At 38.7% G+C, this 24,905-nt stretch overlaps 1 protein-coding gene across 1 annotated transcript in view; it reads left to right on the top strand.

Moving 5' to 3' along the window:
• The window catches only part of LOC150076912 (uncharacterized), a 347,314-nt gene that overhangs the window by 201,166 nt on the left and 121,243 nt on the right, over window positions 1–24,905 (top strand). Inside the window, exon 8 of the mRNA XM_090385729.1 lies at window positions 15,207–15,258. Within this exon, the coding sequence (XP_090241855.1) occupies window positions 15,207–15,258 (52 nt within the window). The remainder of the gene's footprint in view (window positions 1–15,206; window positions 15,259–24,905) is intronic.

The following is a 24,905-nucleotide window of genomic DNA, read 5'->3' as shown; positions in this document are numbered from 1 at the left end:
TAGTCAATTTTAACTTGTTTCCACTATTAAATATAAATGGGATGTGGTTTCACAAGGCCTCCACCATAGTCAATAAGAGAAAATTGGAGTCCATTCACCGCCAATTCTTCTTAACATGACCAGGGCATGTAACACAGTTAGCACGCACACACTGCAGGTACTGTCAGGGGTGCTACCCTGTGACCTGGAGGTCACACATGTTGGAATGCTCTTACCAACTCAGTAGGGACAAACCTGCTACCTATATCGACCATACAACAGATCCACTAAGTAACAGACCCAGCGAGAAAAGAAGACTTCTGACCTACCTACAACAAATTTGGCAGGAAAGGTGGACAACCTCCACCAAAGGAGAAATAACTCAAATTTATACCGGGCATTGACAGAGTATTTCCCCAGTCCCCAACCTGGTTTTCACCAGGACTACAAACTACCTATCTTCTAACTGTACATGGTGCCATCCGCAGCAAACTCACCATGCTAAGCATTGAAAACAACCCCCTATGTGCATGTGGCTCCCAAGAAACCTGGGACCACTTGATGTTCGACTGCCATCTGTACGAAGATCTCCGAGCCCTTCTCATCACTCAGCTCCAGTACAATCCCAAGAACCAGGAACACTACCTACTTGATGACGAACAGAACTACAAACCATTCACAAAGTTTGCCCAAGACTTGTTCACAAGGTGCAGAACCCTAACGCAACCAAGAAACTTGGCAACCACTTAGCATGACCAGAACAACCTCATCACTATGAATCCTGCACTGAACAGCCTGAGCAGCCCTGGCTGGACACATTGTGAAAACCAAGACTTTGAATGCAGCTAAGCTGCCACCTCGCCAGTTGGCGATCTGGGAAGGGACACCTAGCCTCACCTACTTTCTTTCCCTATCCTGGTGGGGGGGAGGGGATGATCTATTGTCTCCTTCCTTCCCCGCCACCCCCACTTTCTCCTGGTGGGGCATAGTATGCCCCAATGGATATCATTGGAGTCGTCTTCTCTTTCGTCTCCATACTTCTGACTTTTCCCCCAGCCTTAAGTCTCTCTCCCCTACTCTGTCTGTACACTAGGGCACGTCCCACATGTCCAAATTTAAATTTGACAAAACCGCATTCACCAGGCTTTTCCAATTCTAGCATTATCTCCTCTTTTTTTTTTTTTTTTTTTTATAGACCCTAGCCACTGAAATCTCAGGAAATTAGGTGGCAGGGCCTGCCAGAGTAAAACAGATTACTGGTATACCTGGTCTGCCTCCACGGGGCTTAGTGTGGCCAGTGTTGGGACCCCAGGGTCCCAGCGGCTAAATGGCCAGAAGAACAACTGTACACGACACTACGCACCACAATATCCATATACTTTTAAATCTATGGCCTTTACAGTGTACTGTATCACACGACCTCACTAACAGAAGATATATTGTGAATGATGTTACCGTCCTGAATAAGGTAAATGTTGGAAGTGATCACAGAATGGTAAGATGTACACTTGATATAGATGTAGGAAAGGAAAAAACTGACTCGAGTAAATAATACAAAAGTCTTTGAGATAACAGAAGAGGAGCAAAAAGCAGTATGTACTGGAACTTAAGAATAAGTTTAAGCTTCTGCAGACTGCTCAGGACCAAGATATCGACAAGGAATATTGCAACTTTCTGAGAATGATAAAGCCCAAGAAACCTATAGGGAAAAAGAAATCCAAAGAAGAAAAAATTAGTCAAGAAACACTTATGATGAACCAAAAGCAAAAAAATGAAGAGCAAGATAAACACTGACAAGGAAAAAATTGAGTATACTGAGTTATGCAAAGCCATTAGAAAGAGACTCAGAGAGGACATAAGAATATTTAACACAAGAAAACTAGAACAAGCATTAAGGGAAAACAAAGGACTTAAATCAGCAGCCATGAGCAATAATACAGAAAGAAAAATGATAGTGATATTGAAGAAAAGCGATGGTGTACTTATAAATAGCAGAGAAAGTATAATTCAAATAGCATAAGACTACTATACAGAATTATACAAGGAGTGAGGGAATGATGCCAGCAGTGGAGAAGATGGATTGCAAATTAGCAACACATACGATATACCCGATATTCTTCCTGATGAGGTAGAACATGCGTTGAAGAAAATGAAGAATCAGAAAGCCCCGGGGGAAGATGAAGTTACTGTAGAGTTGTTAAAATTGGGAGGAAGAGACATAACACAAAAACTGGCAAGGCTCTTCACAAAGTGCATTAGAAAAGGTGTGACTTCTAAGCAGTGGAATAATGCAATCATTGTTTTGTGCATAAGAAAGGAGATTAATGAGAAATTGGAAATTATAGACCAAATAGCTTGTTATCTCACATCTGCAAGTTGTTCACAAGGTTCATTACTAACAGATTAGAAAGAATACTTGATAAGAATCAACCGAAAGAGCAAGCTGGCTTTAGGACAGGATTCTCAACTATGGATCACCTCCACGTAATATCACAGCTAATGGAGAAAGCAAATGAATATAAAACACCACTATGCCTGGCATTTGTGGATTATGAAAAGGCGTTTGACTCCATACAACATATGGCAATGTTTTGGGCACTGAAAAGACAAGGCGTAGATACTGCACATATTATGATTTTGAAGAAAATATATGAGAATGCTACCTCCTTTATTAGACTAGACAAAGACAGTAGGAAATTTAAAATCGAGAAAGGAGTTCGACAAGGAGACACATTATCTCCGAAGCTGTTTACTGCTGCCGTTGAGGAAGCTTTCAGAAGATTAGACTGGTCGCAGAAAGGAGTCAGTGTGAATGGAGAGTACACCATTTACGATTTGCAGATGACATTGTGGTCATATGCCATGATCCCAAAGAATTAGAGGAAAATCTTAATCAGTTATGCACAGTTAGTAAGGATTTTGGACTAAAGATGAATATGGCTAAAACAAAAGTAATGATGAACAAGTATGCCACAGAAAGGGAAATAATGATTGAAGGAGCAGTAATTGAAATGGAGGAGTCATATACTTATCTGGGACAAGTTATTAGCTGTAATAATGATAAATGGCTGGAAGTCAAGAGAAGAATAAATTTTGGATGGTTAGCATTCAGGAAATATAGTCACATACTGAAGAGCAATATCCCAGTTTGTCTGAAACGTAAAATAATGAACCAATGTATACTCCCCACCATGACTTATGGAAGTGAAACTTGGGCACCAAAAAAGAATGGAAGAGAAGCTGAGAACTACACAGCGAAGAATGGAACGAATTATATTGGGAATCAGACTATTAGATAAGAAGAGAAACACATGGATTAGGCAGCAAACTCAAGTAAAGGACATTCTTATCAAAACTAAAGAACTAAAATGGTCTTGGGCAGGACACATAGCTCGAAGACATGATGACAGATGGACTAAGACATGATGACAGATCAAGAGGAGCCAGAAGAAAACCTGGACGACAAAGGTGGAGATGTATAGATGAAATTCATGAGTTTGTGGGTAGTCAATGGATGGCCAGTGCTCAAAACAGAAAGAACTGGAAAAGTTGCTGGAGAGGCCTTCATTCTGCAGTGAATTGAAAATGGCTGATGATGATGATGTATCACATGACAATGTAAACTACGCAGAGATGGGAAAACCCCAGGTGCTGTTAGACCTTAAACACACTATTCACTATCAAATCTAAATACAACCCCATTCTTTACCTCTTTGAGATCATCACCATGGTCTCTCAAATTCTTTAGATATAAATCCTCAACTTTTGATCCTTCTTAATATCCTTGGGTATATCACACACGAGTATGGAAGGATTAGTTGTTTTCAACTAATCATAATTAACTAACTAAAGTCTCTGAACTTATTATTTTGTTCAAATCATCTTTATTGTCTATTTCTATCAAAACACCCTTATTTCATATTGTTTGCAGGTTTCTCATTTTAATTTCCTTAAAATCATCTTTTTAAAGAATTATGTACCACTTCATTGACCTCCTGACTACTCATAAACTGTGCATTAACATCTGCTTTTACTATTAAACTGTTCACCTCTTTCTGCTTATTACTTCCCCCCCACCTCTATTATCAATTTTCTGTCTTCATTTATATCACTTATTTTTTTCCTTAACTACACTACTGTATGTTTTTACCTTGTCAACGCAACTTTGCTGTTCTGCCTGAGCAGAAGAAAATGGTTGACCCCTCACAATTTCATCAAAAAGGACAACTGTAACATATTTTGCTCCTAGTCTTTCATTGTCACTCAGCATAGTTGTTGTAATTACTTCAATGTCAACCCACTTATCTAATATAAAGTTAGATGCAGTTAGTGATTAGTGATTAACTCATACAAAGTTGATACATCATAACATAACCTCTGTTCTTGAATATTTGAAACAATAATGTCACTTTCACGAACATTGGTTTCCTGTACTTCTTGTAATATCTCCATAAAAATGATCAAAATCAACGTTCATATCAACATCTACATAAACTGAAATTAGTGATTAACTCATACAAAGTTGATTCGTCATAACATAACCTCTGTTCTTGAATATTTGAAACAATAATGTCACTTTCACGAACATTGGTTTCCAGTAGTTCTTGTAATATCTCCATAAAAATGATCAAAATCAACGTTCGTATCACCATCTACATTGATCTGTGAAATCATCAAACCCAACCTCTGCCAAACCTTGAATATCAGCATCTAATTCATCACTTATTTGCACCCCCTGTTCAGCTTGTACAGAAAGGACAGCCAGAACAGGAGGGTTTTGGTTGGGTTATGTCCTTAGTTAAGAAGTACATAAAATCTAAGGCAGTACAGGTTCATCCAGTTGACATGGGTGGCCAGTGCAATATTGAGTTAGTTTGGAGACATTTAGTACTGGGAAAGAAAAAATGAGAGTAGAAGTGTGTTATAGGCCTATTAACTCTTATGAGTACAATGAACAACCTTATATAGAAATAGACTGTAGCAGTAAATCAGAATGTTATAATGGAGATTTTCACTTTCCAGAAATTGAGGATTGGGCACACACACACACTTTATTACTTAACAAGTACAAGCCAATGCTGAAAAAAAAGCCGTGAGTTAGGGTTGAATTTGAAAGTATCTGCAATTTTACCCAGACACAATAGGAGGGAGTTTATGATGAGAGCCTTGTATCAATCAAGTCGGCCCTGGAGAGATTGTCCAAGGCTCAAGGGGCAGAATTTTTCTCAGCCTGGTCTGTGCTTGTTAACAGAAGAGACTGCTTCTACAGGGATGGGATACACTTAAATAGAAAGGGTGCAAGAATATTTGCTGATGCTATCAAGGCAGAGTTAGGTGGAGTGGAAAACTTCTAGCTTGGGGGGGATACACGGACTAATAGATTAACAGTAGCCACTGGCAGAGGTGAAAGTGATTCTTGCACTGCTTCTATTGAAATGAAATTGAGCAGCAGCCTGGAAAGCAAGGCAGTGGGGATTTTCAGGACTGCTGAGAGTATAGGGGAACAAGTAAATACATGGGCTGTGTTAGGGTAACTAAGAGTAGAAACACATGCATATATACTTGCATGTACACCAATGCTAGGAGTATAGTTCAATGAGTTTGAAGTACTAGTGAAGACATCAAAGGCAGATATTGTTGGGATATCAGAGACGTGGTGTCACACAGACGTAAGCAGTGCAGAATTGGAATTTGGGGAGTACAATGTGTACAGAAAGGATAGACAGGACAGGAAGGGAGGAAGGGATATGCTGTTAGTTAAGAAACACATAAGAGCCAGTAAACCAGAGTGTCTTATAGTGGGGGATTTTAATTTCCCAGAGATTGACTGGAATTTGTGGGTTGGTTACTCATACACTAGCAAGGTTTTTGTGGATTTATTGGATGATTGTTTTCTACAGCAGCACGTTCGGGAGGCAACTAGAGGGAGTAATACTCTTGATCTGATTATCAGTAGTGATTCTTCATGCATTAAGAATCTGCAGATAAAGGAACCACTAGGTGGCAGTGATCATAGTGTGCTGAAGTGGAATTTACTCAGAGGTAACTACCATCAAGAGTAAAGGGAAGGGTTTTTGCTTTTGTTAAGGTGACTACAATGGTCTGAGACAGTATTTAAATTCTATACAGTAGGACCAACTAATGATGTTACCAACAGCAAATTCAAAATGGCAAGCATTCAAAGAATTAATCTTGGAAGCTACTAGGCTTTTCACACCAACTAAGAAATATTGTTCAAGATATAGGCCTAAATGGATGTCAAATGAACTAATTAGACATGTTACAGAGAAGAAAAATGCATGGGATACATATAAAATAACAGGTGACACAGATGCCTATGATAGATATAAGCTGGTCTGTAACCAAGTTACAAAGGAGGTTAGGCAGGCGAAGGCAGATTACAAGAAATCTTTGGCAAAGGATGCAAAGAAAAGCAGCAAAGAGTTCTTTATCTATGTAAATTCTAAATGGAAGGGGATGAATCAGATTGGTCCCCTTGATATCGATGGTTCAACTGTCGATAATCCTGCTCAGGTAGCTAACAAACGAAATGAATATTTTGCAATTTTGCATCTACATTCACACATTAGGAGTTATTCAAGGAAGGGAATGCCAGAGGCAGTGGCAGATTACCCATTAAGGCACGTGCCTAGGGGGCCCAGGCTTTGGGGCCCCCCAAGCCAAGACAATTTCTTATAGTGTTCTAAAATAGATTGTTTTCAGTAAACATAAAAGTCTTGATTAATTTAAGCGAAAATTTAAGCAAAAAATTCAAAAGTACAAAATTTCATTTATTTGCCACCTAACTTTTATTTATTTTTTATTCTTTTTTTTTTTTCTTTATTATTATTTTTGGGGGGCCCCCAAATATAATTTGCCTAGGGGGCCCCAAATATCCTTAATCCGCCACTGGCCAGAGGTGTATTAAACTCTGGCTGTAAGCTAGATAATCTTGTAACATAAGAAAGGCACCTGGTGGAATCTATCCAGTTATATTAAAGGAGGTGGCAAAGGAAGTAAGCAAACCCTTAGCCATAATTATGAGAGCTTCCCTGGACTCAGGGAAGGTACCCATGGACTGGAGATGTGCAAATGTGACCCCAATCCACAAAGGAGGATCAAAGGGAGACATAATTACAGACGCTGACTGTCTTTAAAAATTACAGCTGTGACTTGCAGGCTCCGAAAAAACGATGTGTTTGCCTTTTTATTTACATAATTGTTATTTTATATTGTACTTAATACGTAGTCTTATAGTTATAGTTACGCTGGTTTTTTTATTTTTATTTAGATAAACAGTTTTTGTAGATATACGTAATACTTAATATACGTAAAACCGTTATTTCGTTCGAATCTTGCAGCCATTGTTTTTGTATATAGTGGTAGGGAATTCAAATTTTTAAATGAGGTAGTTAGGTAGCTCTAACATACAATTTATAGAGTACTACGCTTCACTGTTTCTATTAGATAGCGTAGTATTGACATTTAATTAATTTAATTTATTGATTTTATTAATTTAAAATATCATGCCCGAAACTAGAGCAGCAAAGCAACAGGCACAAAGTGGCAGGAGTGCTGTGACTCGGGGAAGAACTGAGGGGGGCGATTCTCCAACGCATCAGAGCCTAAAAAAATGTGCGACTTGTGAAATGTTTGCCGAACTCTCAGGAACGGAACATGATATTGCCATGGGGGATGTCTTTGTGTGCGCACAATGTAAGGAGTCTATGGAAATCAGGCGACAACTCAGTGTTGTTATGGGCCTATATGAGAGTTTGAAGGAAGGTGGATGCCTTCGAAAGATCTAAATTGAGGGGCCCATCAAGCTCTCAGCTGCCCACATCAACGCCAGAGCTTTCACTTGGTCATCACACAACACAGCGGCAACCCCCAAAGCAGAATGCGCTGGTCCCACAGGAACTAGTTGTTGTTGGTGACTCTATTGTCAGGGAAACGGGAAACATGCTTTGTAAAAAAGGATAGGTGGAACAGGACCAGGGGCAAAGGTTGATGACATTGTAGAGCGGATATCATCTTTTAAGGGCACAAAAGGTGATATAGTTGTACACGTTGGCACTAATGATATTAGGAGTAGGAGACCGGCAGAATTACTTAACAAGTACAGGTCACTGTTGAACAAAAGAAGAGAATTAGGGTTGAATTTGAAAGTGTCTGCAATTCTGCCCAGACACTATAGAAGGGAGTATATGATGAGAGCCTTGTCGATCAATTCGGCCCTGGAAGGAATGTGCAAGGCTCAAGGGTCATAGCAAATTTTTTTCAGCCTGGACTGTACTTGTTAACAGGAGAGACTGCTTCTATAGGGATGGGATATACTTAAATAGAAAGGGTGCAAGAATATTTGCTATGCTATCGAGGCAGTGTTAGGTGGGTCGGAAAACTGATAGCTTGGGGGGATACAAGGACTAATAGTTTAACAGTAGCCGCAGGCAGAGGTGAAGGTGATTCTTGCACAACTTCTATTAGAATAAGTGGCGACCTGGAGCGTGGGGTGTTGGGGTTTCAGGGACGGATGGCAGTCATCCTGAAATAAGTGGGTATATGGGATGTGTTAGGGTAACTAGGAATAGGAGTAGGAGCATGTATGCTTGCATGTATACCAATGCTAGAAGTATAGTAAATAAATTTGATGAATTTGAAGTGTTGGTCAAGACATCAAAGACGGATATTGTTGGGATAGCAGAGACGTGGTGTCACACAGATATAAGGAATGTTGAACTGGAATTTGGGGAGTACAATGTGTACAGAAAGGATAGACAGGATAGAAAGGGAGGAGGTGTTATGCTGTTAATTAAGAAAAACATATCAAAAGAAGTGCATCCAGTTGATATAGATGAACAGTGCACTGTTGAGTCAGTTTGTTGTGACATAAGCACTGCGAAAGCAAAAATAAGAGTAGGAATGTGTTATAGCCCTAATGACTCGAATGAGTACAATGAACAATTGTACAGAGAAATAGAGTGGGCTAGTAAATCGGAATGTCTTATAATGGGGGATTTTAACTTCCCAGATATTGACTGGAACTTGTGGGTTGGTCACTCACACACTAGTTAAACTTTTGTGGATTTATTGGATGATTGTTTTCTGCAGCAACATGTTCGAGAGGCAACCAGAGAAAGTAATACTCTTGATCTGGTTATCAGCAGTGATCATTCGTGTATTAAGAATTTGCAGATAAAGGAACCACTAGGTGGCAGTGATCAGTGTACTGATGTGGGATTTACTTAAAAAGATTTAATTACCATCAGGGGTAAAGGAAAGGGTTTTTGCTTCCGTAAAGGTGAGTACAGTGGTCTCCGACAGTTTTTAAATTCTGTACAGTGGGATCAACTGACGATGTTACCAACAATAAATTCTAAGTGGGAAGCATTCAAGGAATTAATCATGGATGCTACTAAAAGTTTCATACCTATTAAGAAATATTGTTCAAGGTTTAGGCCTAAATGGTTATCAAATGAACTAATGAGACTCGTGACAGAGAAGAAAAATGCATGGGATGCATATAAATTATCAAGCAACTCAGAAGCCTATGGCAGATATAAGCTAGTCTGTAATCAGGTCACAAAGGAGGTAAGGCAGGCGAAGGCAGATTACGAGAAATCTTTGGAAAAAGATGCTAAGAAAAACAGCAAGGATTTCTTTACTTATGTAAACTCTAAAAGGAAGGGGATGAATCTGATTGGTCCACTTGACATCGATGGTTCGACTGTTGATGATCCTGCTCAGATAGCAAACAAACTGAATGAGTATTTTGCATCTACATTCACACATGAGGAATTATTAAAGTTTGAAAATGGCAGAAGGTTATCAAATTGTAGCAGGATACTTAATGATTTTCTAATAACTGAAAGCAAAGTGGAGGAGAAATTGTTGAAGTTAAACATAAGAAAAGCACCTGGGGTGGATGGGATCTATCCAGTTATATTAAAGGAGGCAGCAAAGCAACTAAGCAAACCCTTAGCCATAATTATGAGAGCATCCTTGGATTCAGGGGAGGTCCCCACGGACTGGAGATGTGCAAATGTATCCCCAATTCACAAAGGGGGATCGAAGGGTGACACGAGTAATTACAGACCAGTTAGTTTAACTTCTGTTCTGGGTAAAATAATGGAGTCACTGGTTAAAGATGCATTGCAGGATCATCTAGACAAGACTGCAGCAATAATTCAGACACAGCATGGGTTTGTTAAGGGAAAGTCTTGTCTGACAAATTTGATAGGATATTATGATGTGGTTACAAAGGAACTGGATGCAAAAAATAATTTTGATATCATATATTTGGATTTCAGAAAAGCTTTTGACACTGTTGCGCATGGAAGACTATTGTACAAATTGGAGCAGAATGGTATTAAGGGTAAGTTCCTACAATGGATAAAAAGATGGTTAAGTGGGAGAAGACAGAGGGTGGTAATCAATGGGTGCTGCTCTTCGTGGACTAATGTTATTAGTGGAGTCCCACAGGGTTCGGTGTTAGGTCCACTGTTGTTTTGTATATTTATCAATGATATTGATGAAGGTATATTAGGCTAAATGTTGAAGTTTGCAGATGATACAAAGATTGGCAGGGTTGTTAATGACAGTAATGGCAGTGTGCTACTGCAACAGGATCTAGATAATTTGGGCAGATGGGCTAAGAAGTGGCAACTGAAGTTTAACCTTGACAAATGCAAAGTACTGCATATGGGTAGAAGTAACCCCAGAGAAACGTACCAACTGTGTGGTACTACACGTAAGGTGGTAGAAAATGAAAAAGACCTGTGAGTAATTGTGCAGTCAGATATGAAGTTTTCTGAACAATGCAGACAGGCTGCCAGGGCAGGTCATGGGGTTTTGTCAATGATATATAGGAATTTTGCTAGCAGGGAGAAGGAGGTGATTGTCCCTCTGTATAAGGCATTGGTCAGGCCACGTCTTGAGTACTGCGTACAGGTCTGGAGGCCTCATTTTAGGAAGGATCTAGATTTACAATGGAGGAATGCAGGGATCCTCTTACCAAGAGAGGCTTAAGTTCTGCAAATTGCAGTGGCTGGACACTAGGCACCTGCGTGGTGATCTGATTGAGGTATATAAGGTCTTGAATGGGTTGAGCACGCTGAATTCTGATGGGATCCTTCCACTTGTTCAGATTACGAACCTAAGGGGGCATAAATTCAAATTAAGAAAAGACAGATGTCGAATAGATGTGCGGAAATTTGCCTTTAGCCAGTGGGTGGTTAATTGCTGGAACAAACTTCCATCTATCGTTGTGGAAGTTGACAGGTTAAATAAATTTAAAGAGGAACTGGACAGGCATTTGGAGGGAATGGTGTGATTTTTTTTTTTTTTTGGCTGATGCTGCATAAGCTCATACACTTGCTTTCTTGCATCACATACTACTACTACCTGTTAGTTTAACTTCTGTTCCATGGAAATTAATAGAGGCACTGGTTAAAGAAGCATTGCAGGATCATCTAGACAAGACTTCAGTTATAGCTTGGACACAGCATGGGTTTGTTAAGGGGAAGTGTTGTCTGACGAATTTTATTGGATACTATGATGTAGTCATAAAGGAACTGGATGCAAAGAATAACTTTGATATCATATATTTGGATCTTAGAAAGGCCTTCGATACTGTTGCACATGGAAGACTGCTGCACAAATTGGAGCAGTGTGGCATTGGAGGCATTGCTGCTATGGATATAGGGATGGTTGAGTGGGATAAGACAGAGAGCAGTAATCAATGGACACTGCTCTTGTGGACTAATATTATTAGTGGAGTCCCTCGGAGTTCAGTGTTCGGTCCATTGTTGTTTTCTGTATTTATAAATGATATTGATGATGGTATTTCAGGCTTAATATCCAAGTTTGCAGATGATACGAAGGTTGACAGGGTTGTTAATGACACTAAGGACAGTACGCTGCTGCAACAGGATCTAGAAAAGTTGAGCAGATGGGCTGAGAGGTGGCAACTGAAGTTTAACCTTGACAAATGTAAAGTACTACATATAGGGAGCAGTAACCACAGAGTAATGTATCAACACCAACCGGGCTAGCCTTGTGGGTAAAGCGCGTGCCTAGCAACCCAAAGGTCACGGGTTCGAATCCCGCCTCGGGCTTGGATCAAAGTACTGCAAAAACCTTGGGAGGTGCATTATGGCCACAGAAGCCGATGCGCCAACTACAAAAAAAAAAAAAAAAAAAAAAAAAGAAACACGTATCAACTCTGTGGCACTACACTGACAGTGGTAGAGAATGAATAGGACCTGCTGGTAATTGTGCAGGCAGATATGAAGTTTTCTAAGCAGAGCAGATAGTCTGCAAGAGTAGCTCATGGTGACTTGTCAATGATATACAGGAATTTTTCTAGCATTGATAAGGAGGTGATTATCCCCTTGTATAAGGCAATGGTCAGGCCACACCTTGAGTACTGTATACAGGTCTGGAGGCCTCATTTTAAGAAGGATGTAGAGCTGTCGGAACGAGTACAGAGAAGGGTAACAAGATTAGTGAATGGAACAAAGGGTTGCTCTTACAAAGAAAGGCTTAAGTTTTCCAAATTACAGTGTCTGGAGACTAGCCACCTGCGAGGTGATCTGATTGAGGTGTATAAAGCCTTGAATGGTTTGAGCATGCTCATTGCTGATCGGACTCTTCCTCTTGTTCAGAACAATCGTCTGAGAGAGCATAAATTCAAATTGAGGAAAGCGGTTGTAGGATAGATGTGTCGAAGTTTGCCTTTAGCCAGCGGGTGGTTGATTGCTGGAACTAACTTCTATCTGTCTTAGAAGTTGATAGCTTAAATAGATTCAAGGAGAACTTGACAAACATTTGGAGCCTGTGGATATGTGAAATAAGGGATTTTTTTTTTTTTTTTTTTTTTTTCTGGCTGATGCTGCATAAGCTTGCTTTCTTGCATCATGTGCCTTTGCTAATGCTAATACACACTAGAAAGACTTTTGTGGATAACATGCTTTCTACAACAGCATGTTAGAGAGCCAACATGAGAAAGTAACTCTTGATCTGATCGTTCATGCATTAAGAATCTGCAGATAAAAGAACCACTAGGTGGCAGCGATCACAGTGTATTAATGTGGGATTTACTTCAAGATGTAACTACCATCAAGGGTAAAGGGAAGGGTTTTTGCTTTTCTAAAGGTGACTGCAGTGGTCGCAGAAATTTTAAATTCTGTACAGTGGGACCAACTGATGATGTTGCCATCAGCAAATTCAAAATTTGGGAAGCATTCAAGGAAATAATCATGGAAGCCACTAGGCTTTTCATTACCAACTAAGAAACTCTGTTCAATGCTTAGACGACCTAAATGAATGTCAGATGAACTAATGAGAGTCACGGCAGAGAAGAAAATGCATGGGATGCACATGTAGGTGATACAGAAGCATGGTAGATATAAACCAATCTGTAATCAAGTCACTAAGTAAATTAGGCATGCTAAGGCTGGTTATAAGAAATCTTTGGCAAAGGATGCAAAGAAAAACAGCAAAGGTAAAGAAAGAATTCTTAGCTATTTTTCTTTGCATTCTTAGCCAAGGACATCTCATAATCTGCCTTAGCTTATATAACCCCCTTATCAACCTGATTGCAAGCTAATTTGTATTTGCTGGAGGATTCCATGTCCTCTACTAATTTATAATCATCCCACACTTCTTTCTTCTCTGTCACCAGTCTCGTAATAAAAAGTTACTAAGCTTTTTATATCTCTAAGTTGATATAAAAAGCTTTAGTAGCTTTTATGATTACTTCCCTGAATGCTTCCTATTTATAATTGGCAGTTGGTAATGCATCAGTTTGACCCACTGAAAGGAATTTAAAAACTGTCTGAGACCATTGAAGTCACCTTTTCAAAATCAAAATCCATTCTTTTTATCCTTGACATAGTTATCTTTAAGTAGCTTCCACATCAATATGGTTAGTGGTTCCCTCACCTGAAGCATCGCTGCTGCTAATGAGATTAAGAATATTGCTTTCTCTCATGCTGGTTTAAAAAAAACCACTAAATCCAGGAAAGTCTTGCTACTGTATGAGTGACCTACCGACAATCAATTGTAATCTCCCATTATAAGACATTCTGATTTACTGGCCTACTCAGTTTTCTTGTTTAGTTGTTTGTTACTCATATCAGCCAATTGACCCGTAATGCTCTCCTCTCATATTTGTCTTCAGAGGCGCCTCCGTAGCCAGGTGGGAAGGAGCAGTAGTGCATAGCACACCTTCTGGATTAGACCGGGGTTCGAGCCCGTCACCACCAAATACGGAGGATGCGGAAAGGTCAGGGAATGACCACCGCATATTCCTGGAGCGATATGGCCTTAGTTGCTAATGCTCCTAAAAAAAAAAACCATATATATAACATATATATATATATATATATATATATATATATATATATATATATATTTTGTCTTTAGTGCCAGCATCACACCACACTGACTTGGTGCACTGCCTTGGATTCTAAGTGCTTCTTAACCAAGAGCATTACTCCTTCTCCTCTTCTGTCCAGTCTGTTCTTTCTCTGAACATTATAATTGCCATATTCAAATTCCATATCCCTTATGTCTGAGTGGCACCATGGTCGCTATAACCCTGCAATGGCCACCTTTGATGACATGACCAGTACTTCATTAGTGTATGTGCAAGTATATTTGCATCTGTTTCTGCTTTTAGTAACTCTAGCACAGCCCGTGTGTATGTGTGTGCGTGCATGCGTGCTTGCTTGTCCCATGAGGTCCTCCCAGCAGGCCTTATAATCCCCAACTCTGTTTTCTAGGCCCTTTCCCTCTCAAGCTACTGCTTTTCTGACCAACCTAACTCTGCTTCTATAGCATAAGTAAATATTGTTTGCTATCATCATACCATGTGGCTGCCAAGAACACCCAATCTGTCCCTCTTGTTTTTGAACAATTTGCTTTGTACTACATTTTCTAATGCTCAGTTGGAATAAATTTTCAGCTTCTGTAGATTTATGTTGCACTCTATATTTCTCTATAATTTGTTAATGCATTATACTTCATATTGCCAAAGTTAATACATCAATTTGTTTGAGCCACTTAGCAGAATTTAATTATATGAAGCACCAAAGTAAAGTCATTTTACTTTGGTGCTTCATATGTTTAATTTTGTTAAGCAAATCTCTCTCTCTCTCTCTCTCTCTATCTCTCTCTCCCCCTCCCCCCGCCACTCAGAAAATTTTATTTTTGTCTATTTTTAGGGCATCTCAGGTGTGTAAAACTTGGAAGAGGCTTGTGTCACAGCCATTCCTTGTAAGTATGCAGATTATTATTAACTAAAGCATATGTGTTAAAAATAAAGTGATACCATTCTCTTGAAAAGTTTTTTGTTTAGCATCAGTTATGGAACATTTTTAAATTATAGCAAAGGCAAAAAATATTTAAAGAAAAAAGAAAAAACAAGTATAATATTAGTTTTCTAGACAACGGATTAGCATTTAAGTGGCTAATTATAATACAAAAGAGTTCAATATACAAATTCTTATGCTCCAGTAACTGTAAATTAGTTACCGGAGCCTGTAACTGCTAATGAATTTAAGAGTATTGTATGGGCTATTGAATTGAAATATGGGAGGTAAAGAAAATTTTTTTCTATTTGGAAGTTATTGTGGAAATCATTAGTTGATTCTATATTTCAGAATCAGTTAATAATTAAATTGAAATTTTTATTTCTTTGTAATTTTTTGTTTTTAGTTTGTATTGGGCACTGATGTATGAACTGAAGTTACTTAATCCCATAACCTTAAATTCCTCGAAAGGCGTCATAACCGAATGGGACTTACTTACAGTATCTGAAGAGGAATTAGTTCAAGAACTGAGTAATTAAAAAGTAATCAGCCAAATGCATAATGGCTAAAAAAGATGGAAATCTCGTCCCAACTAGATCCATCATTTTAACTTTCAGTACCCCAGATTTGCCATCCTCAGTAAAAGCTGGCTATTTAAACGGCCGAATTCTGACTTATATTCTTTATTCCATTCGTTGTTTTAAGTGCCAGAAATATGAACATTCCCAACAGGCATATAGAGATGTTACCATTTGTCCTATTTGTAGTTCCAAGGAGCATACACAAGCAGACTGTTCAGCGTCAACTCCCGTTTGCCCCAACTGCAAAGGAAATCACCCAGCCTTTTCTAAATCTTGCGAAATGTGGAAAACAGGCAAGAAAATTCAAAAATATAAAATAGAACATAAAGTGATATATCTGAGGCACGCAGGCAAGTTATGTTGACCCTGCCCAGTCATTCTTATGCATCTCACCCTCAAAGCACCCATTCAACAGCACCTCAATCAATACCAATCACAACAACACAATCAATACCAAAAACATTTGCGTAGCACACGCTTCTTGATTAGACCGGGATTCGGAAATAGGGAGGATGCGGAAAGGTCAGGGAATGACTACCGCATATCCCCGGAGCAATATGGCCTTAGTTGCTAATGCTCCTAAAAACCAAATAACAAACAAACAACAACCAAAAACATCAACCAAACTTCCTCTTTTCCCAAAGCCTTGGTAGAATGACTGACGTACTCAAGCAAAACGAGACAGAAACGGAGCATGGAATATTTTTCACAAAAATCCTATCACAGACAATCTAATACATTTTAAAAAAATTAGAGCCAGATATGTCTGATGAGCATGCAAGAAAGCCTCCTGGATACGTTTTCGTCTCAACCATAAATAGAACTACAAATACTAAAACAGTTTGGGATAACATAAGAAAAATGAGCAATAGATACCAAATTTAGTTCATCAAATTATCAATTGGCAAGGGCAAGACATAGCATATGCTTTAGGTGAAACTTTTGCCAAAATATCTGCCAGCACATCCTGATCACTGAAATTCCAGAAATATAAAAATCATCAAGAAAAGTACAATTTAAATTTCTCCACCAAATATGTAGAACAATATAACCATCCACTAACCATAATGGAACTCAATAAGACATTATCACAAACAAAACAAAGTGCAAAAAGTCCAGATGGCATCAATTATATGATGATAAAGAAACTCTCTGAAGAATCTTTACAATCCCTACTTCTTTTAGACAACAGAATTTATACAGAGCACAAATTTCCTAACATGTGGCATCATGCAGTTGTCCCCACTCCGCTTTCCCAAAACCTAACAAAGATCCTACTAATCTGAACAGCTATCGCCCAATGGCACTCACCAGCTGCCTAGGAAAATAAATGGGAAAGATCATAAATGCAAGACATATGTGGTACCTAGAAAACCTTTTATGCCCAGTACAGTGTGGCTTTAAGAAACATAGATCAACCTTGGACCTCCTAATTAAAATAGAAAACAACACACAGAATACTTTCATTAGAAGAGTATTTAGATATGATATGTTTCAAGAAAGTATACAATACAGCCTGGCCCCACGGCATTCTCTGGGACATATATAATTTAAAGTTAAGAGGACTATTTTCATTCAGGATGTTTTACAGCACCAAGTACCTTCCAAGTACGAATACAAACTACACTCAAAGGTTTTCCTACAGGATGGCACTGAGGATCATTTCTCAGTGCCATCCTGTTTGCAATTATAAACTAAACTCAATAACCTAAAATATATCTTCTATTATAAATACAGCTCTTTATGTAGATGACTTCAGTATCTCTTTCCGATCTCAAAACATGAGAACAGTAGAATGCCATTTTTTTTTTTTTTTTTTTTTTTTTTTTTTTTTATGTAAACCCCAAACACGAGAAGTATTAGAACCTATAGTACTTAGTACCATGCTTGGGTTGGAGGTTGAGAAGATGAAAGAAGATATTTGTTGACATTAGACTTGAACTTCTGTTGACTGTAATTTTCAAGAAATACGTATGAAGGAAGGTTGATCCAGAAAACGGCAGTTGAATGAATAAATGAGGAAGATGAAAAGTTGGTTCTGTGAGTTTGAAGTTGGACAGTAAATGGATGTTGGCTGGTGGCGCACGTGTTTGGGCTGTTTTTCAAAGAGAGAGAGAGAGCAGGAATTATAGAAGCCAATTCAGAAGAACAGAGCCCATGGAAATATCTGTAGAAGAGGCATGCAGCAGAAACAGAACATCTATGAGACAGCGAGTAGAGAGACTCTGTTAGAGATGAATCATTAATTAACCTAACTGCCCTCTTCTGAATGGAATCAAGAAGCCTGAGAGAGGTTTTGGGGGCATCACCTCAGATATGGGAACAATATTCCATGGCAGGGCGGATTTGCGATTTATACAGAGTGAGCAGCTGTTAGGAAGAAAAGTAACGTCGAGAGCGAAAGAGAAAACCAGGTTTTTTAGATGCAGAGGAAGCAATATTTGTAATGTGCTTGTGCCAAGAGAGAGAGAGATTAGAAGTCAGAGTAATCCCCAAAAGAAATATATCATTTTGCCTAGAAATCGGAGTGTCACCAAAGATAAGCATAGGAGCAGATGAATCCTTTTTGCGAGATATAAAACAAGACTGAGTTTTAGAAGGATTGAAATCAACCAAGTTGTCTTTGCCCCAATGGAGAATTACCTGGAGATCGACATTTAAGGAATTGCTAGCAAATTTTCGAGAAGTTGAAGCTGATTGAGCAGGGCAAGGTTTCTCAAAATGGAAAGTGGAATGCAATGTGCTATCATCAGCAAAGCTATGGATAGGATTTCCAGTCAATGGAAGAAGGTCATTAATATACAAGAGGGAAAGAACTGAACCTTGGGAGACACTGGCATTACTGGAGAAGTTAGAAGACAGAGAGCCATCTACCATCACCCTCAGTAAGCGATCAGAGAGAAAACTGGATAACCAATTACAAAAAAACAGTTGGCAAACCATAAGATGGAAGCTTGTTTAGAAGACCTTTATGCCAAACACGATCGAAAGCCTTTGAGATGTCAAGAGCAACTGCTTCTGTTCCATTGAATTTGTCCTTTCCATTGAATTTGTCCATAAATGGGTAATATAACCCAGAATATCATTAGTGGATCGACACTGATGGAATGCATACTGGCGATTGTTGATCATATGGAAGGTTTGATTTCTAATTGATTTCTCCATTACTTTAGAAAGAGTAGAAGTAATTGCAATGGGATGATAATTGGATGGGAGGGATTTGTCACCCTTTTTAGGAGTTGGCTGGATATGAGCAAATTTCCAAGCAGAAGGAAAATACCATTGGAATAAGAAAGTGAAAAAGGCGGCAAAAAACAGGAATAAGTTCAGGAGCACAGGTTTTGATAACAAGTGGAGAAATACTATCGGGATCTGGAGCTTTCTTAGCATCGAGATTCGTCAAAATCCTTCTGACATCCTTTTGACATAAGACCACAGGAGGCATTGAATGGAGCATGTTGTGGGAATGGTGGGAGGCGTTTTACCAAGATCATTAATACATGAGTTGGAAGAAAAATGGAATGCTAGCAGGTCACCTTTATCCTTGGCTGAAGTGACAACAGAACTATCTGGTTTGGACAGAGGTGGGAGCAGAGATGGGCAAAAGTTATGACCACAGGAGGCATTGAATGGAGCATGTTGTGGGAATGGTGGGAGGCATTTTACCAAGATCATTAATACATGAGTTGGAAGAAAAATGGAATGCTAGCAGGTCACCTTTATCCTTGGCTGAAGTGACAACAGAACTATCTGGTTTGGACAGAGGTGGGAGCAGAGATGGGCAAAAGTTATGGCCAATAACTTTCGCAAGAGACCAGAATACTCGGCTACCATTAGGGCAAGAAGCAAGTTTTCTACTCTTAGCCTGTTCAAATGTTCAAACTCTAGTTTGGACTGATTAGTAACTACTTTACAATTGTTGCGAGCTTTGGTATAGGCAGAAAATGAAACTGAAGAATTAGAAACAAGCCAATTACGATATCCAACGTTCTTCTCTTGAACAGCCTTAGCACGTTTATTGGAAAACCTAGGTTTAGATAAATTACGAGATTTTAAAGTGGAGTGTGTGATAAAGGATTCCATTCCTGCAAGAATAATTTCACTGACACGATCTGAGCAAACGTTGACATCAGAAGTTTTGAAACAGTAATCCGACCAAGGAAAAAAAAAAAGAAAAGAAATTTCGCAGGTCGTCCCATTTTGCATTTTTGTAATACCAAACAATACGAGGTTGGGAATAGCCATGAGATAAAGGCTCCATTGGAGAAGAGACAATCACCAAGTTGTGATCTGAGGTGCCTAAAGGACCTCTCACTTCGACTGTGTACTTAGAAGGGTTGTTGTGAGAAAAAGATCAAGTGTGTTGGCTCTATGGTTAGGATTGTCCGGTATTCTTGTAGGTAAATGAAAAATCCATGTGCAAGGTCATTAGTAATTGCAAAACCTCAGCATCTCGACCAGCTGAGTCTGTGTGACTAGAAAACGGAAGCCAGCTGGAGTTGTGAACATTAAAATCACCAAAGAAAATTACCTCACTGTTAGGAAAGTTGGACTGGAGAAAGTCAAGTTGCAAAGAGAGGAAGTCAAAGAGCTCAAAGTGATTAGTGGAATTGGGAGAACGGTATAGACAACAGATGAATTTGACACAATGAGGTAGAGAGAGATTTTAAGCCAGAGAAGATCGAAAATAGGAGATTCAGAATTACCAAGTCTCTGATAGGGAATATCGGAATGGACATACGCACAAGTACCACCTTTGCGGCGAAAGGAATCATACAGCGAATAATTTGGACAACTGAGATGAGCAGTAGTTGAATTACAAGGTGCAATAAACAAGATCAGCAATTGCACTGAGGAAAAGGGTTTGACAATCTCCACACAAAAAACAATAGGCATGCTCTTCTGCAGGAAAAGAAACCTTCATTTAGATCCAGAATTAAAACTTAATGGACAGTTATTCCCAATCAAACCAAGCATAAAATTTCTTGGACTTATTATTGATAAAAAAGCTAACTTTTTTAGAACATACAAAACAACTGAGAACAAACTGCCTAAAGAAACTTAATGTTTTGAGAGTCTTATCGTCAACGACCTGGGGCACAGATAGAGTTACTTTATTATACAGAGTCCTTATAAGATCTAGACTAGACTATGCCCCCCCCCCCCCCGTGTACAACTCAGCCAAATCGAGTGCCCTGAGTTGGCTTGATCCAGTGCATCATATGTACAGTTTATGTACAGTTTTAGGAGCATATCACACATCACTGGTCCAGTGCCTATATGCAGAGGCTCATGAACCGCTGCTACAACTGTGGGAAAAAAATTTGCTGTTATATTACACTGCAAAGATAAAATCGATACCTAATCACCCGGTATGGAGTATCTTATATGAACCAGAGAGAATACATCCAAACATTAACATACCAGCAGACATATATTTAAAAGATCTAATCCTGCAATGTAATTTAAATTTTAATCAGATTGCAGTTTCTCCTAAAGTTCCATACCCACCTTGGTATACCATCCAAACAATGTGCAATCTTCGTATGCACAACTGGAACAAAGATTTTTTTTACCTAAATAAAATTTCCAGCAATTGTATGGCGCCTACAAAGCGGAACATTGTAATTCCACCTTGATATACACAGATGGTTCCAAAACAGAAACCAAGGTAGGAATAGCTGCCAAGTACCCAAATACCATCATTTCCCAACTAAGTGCAGAATTGGATGCTATACCAACTAGCCATCGACCATATATGGCTAACCAACATCCCGAGCAGTATAATCTTTACATATTCATTCAATGCCCTGCAAGCCTTGAAGAATATCATCAGAAATACCCATCCAACTGTATGGCAAATTCAAAACATGGTAACAAAACTAGTAAAACGAAATCAAAACATGTTTCTGTTGGGTTCTCAGACATGTAGGAATAGATGGCAATGAACAGGCAGACCAAGCAGCCAAACATGCAGAAAGCCCAATCAGCAAAACCATAAAAATACCATACCTAGACTATAAAATTACAATCAAAAATAGTGGCAATGAAAATGGCAGGAGCAACCTGGAACAAATTATTACAGATAAAACCATTGTTATAACAATGGAAAACTGGTACAAGACCTAACAGACAAGAAGTTACACTAGGCAGACTAAGAATAGGATGTATCAATGTTACCCGCTCCTACCTGCCCTGAGCTGAATCTCCACAGTTAGTGGAGATTCAGTGCTCTGATTGTCAAACTGTGCTAACAGTCCAACATATTCTACTTGACCGCCCTGACTTTACACGAGAATGACAAATTACTTTTAAATACTTAAACATGGACACTATTTGATTACAAACAATATCGGCAGATAGACCTAATATATCTGAAGTTTTCCAGTTTCTGAAACGAATAAACTATTATAATTTAATATAAAAGATATCAGTAAATAAATCACAAATCATAAGTTTGGTGCACTATAGCCATAGAAGCTGATGCACCAGTAAAATACCAAAATCAAACAACCAACTTATCCATGCTAGAAGAATTCCTGTCTATCAGTGACAAAACCCCATGAGCTGTCTACATTGCTCAGTGAAATTCATATCTGATTGCACAGTTAACTCCCATGTCTTTTTCATTTTCCACTACCCTGAGTGTAGTACATTACTCTGGAGTTACTGCTACTTATGTGCAGTACTTTGCATTTGTTAATATTAAACTTCAGTGGCTGTTTAATATTAACAAATCTCAGCCCATCTGCATAACTTTTCTAGATTGTTGCAGTAGCATACCGTCATTCTTGTAGTAGTAGTAGTAGTAGTGGCATGTGATGCAAGAAAGCATGTGTATGAGTTTATGCATCATCAGCCAAAAAAAAAAAAAAAATCACACCCTTCCCTCCAAATTCCTGTCCAGTTCCTCCTTAAATTTATTCAACCTATCAACTTCCACAATGACAGATGGAAGTTTGTTCCAGCAATTAATTCACCCACTGGCTAAAGGCAAATTTCCGCACATCTATTCTACATCTGTCTTTTCTTAATTTGAATTTATGCCCCCTTAGGTTCGTAATCTGAACAAGTGGAAGGATCCCATCAGAATTCAGCATGCTCAACCCATTCAAGGCCTTATACACCTCAATCAGATCACCGCGCAGGTGCCTAGTCTCCAGCCACTGCAGTTTGCAGAACTTAAGCCTCTCTTGGTAAGAAGATCCCTTCATTCCCCTCACCTATCTTGTTGCCCTTCTCTGTACACGCTCAAGTAAATCTACATCCTGCCTAAAATGAGGCCTCCAGACCTGAATGCTATACTCAAGGCGTGGCCTGACCATTGCCTTATACAGAGGGATAATCACCTCCTTTTCCCTGCTAGCAAAATTCCTATATATCATTGACAAAACCCCATGACCTGCCCTAGCAGCCTGTCTGCATTGCTCAGAAAACTTCATATCTGCCTGCACAATTACTCCCAGGTCTTTTTCATTTTCTACCACCTTAAGTGTAGTACCACACAGTTGGTACGTTTCTCTGGGGTTACTTCTACCCATATGCAGTACTTTGCATTTGTCAAGGTTAAACTTCAGTTGCCACTTCTTAGCCCATCCACCCAAATTATCTAGATCCTGTTGCAGTAGCACACTGCCATTACTATCATTAACAACCCTGCCAACCTTTGTATCATCTGCAAACTTCGACATTAAGCCTGATATACCTTCATCGATATCATTGATAAATATACAAAACAACAGTGGACCCAACACCGAACCCTGTGGGACTCCATTAATAACATTTAGTCCACGAAGAGCAGCACCCATTGATTACCACCCTCTGTCTTCTCCCACTTAACCATCTTTTTATCCATTGTAGCAACTTACCCTTAATACCATTCTGCTCCAATTTGTACAATAATCTTTCATGAGCAACAGTATCAAAAGCTTTCCTGAAATCCAAATACAGGAAACCCTTGATTAATGCGGTTTTGAACAATGCGGTTTTAATTAGTGCGAAAAATTTTTTGATACTATCCCCTTAATATATGCGTTATCAAATTTGATTAGTGCGCTGTTTTTTTCTTGCGGTGCTTGGCAACTCACAACGGCGTCTAAAGCGGCAAATACGTGACACGCACTCACCAGGGTCTTCTAACTTAAATGAATGGGAATCGACTCCAAAATGCTCGACAGCAGCACCCCATACCACTCTGAAATTGAAATTTGCTCTGGTAACTCATATTCTTTTATTATTTTATTATTAATATTAAACTTCTTTAATATTATGATATTAAAGAAGCAGTTGAGAACATACACAAATTGTGGGAAGAAATGACGAACAGCTGCATGAGAGCTGTCTGGCAGAATCTTTTGCCTGAATGCGCAAATGATTTTTGCGGTTTCATTAATCCTGTCAACAAAGTTATTGATGAAATTACTACAATTAGAAAAGACCTCGGCTTTGAGGAAGTAGATTCAGAAAACGTTAGAGAATTATTGGAATCGCATTCAAAAGACTTAAGTAACGACGATCTTGAAATTGAGCATCAACATGCATACGAGGAAGAAGACGAAAATGAAGCAAAATAAAAGCAATTTGCTCCCAAAGAAATTTCATTCAAAAAACTTGAACTATTTAATACACTTTAGAAAGCAAAAGAACTCATACTAGAGATTGATCCAGATGCAGAGAGAAGCATGAACGTTCGTTGAGGGTTTGATAAGCAAATTGATTGTTATCGCAAAATCATGGAGGAAAGGAAGAAAGCCACCACTGTTCAATTGAAGTTAGATAAGTTTTTTTTGCAAAAAATAAAATTTAAATCATACTATCTTTTTTTAAATTTATTCCTTAATAATAATTTATTCCTTACTCAATACGTAATAGTACGTATTGAGTAAGAAAAAATATATTTTTACAATTTCATAATTTTCAAGGATTCATTATAATTATTCCCATTGTTTCTTAAGTTTGATTAGTGCGGTTTTAATATGTGCGGTATATTTCAAGGATTCATTAACCGCACTAATCAAGGGTTTCCTGTATA

The sequence above is a fragment of the Mastigoproctus giganteus genome, chromosome 12 (assembly GCF_048544385.1).
Source record: "Mastigoproctus giganteus isolate SK-2022 chromosome 12, ASM4854438v1, whole genome shotgun sequence".
NCBI lineage: Eukaryota > Metazoa > Arthropoda > Arachnida > Uropygi > Thelyphonidae > Mastigoproctus > Mastigoproctus giganteus.
This window is presented reverse-complemented; position numbering and strand designations above follow the sequence as displayed.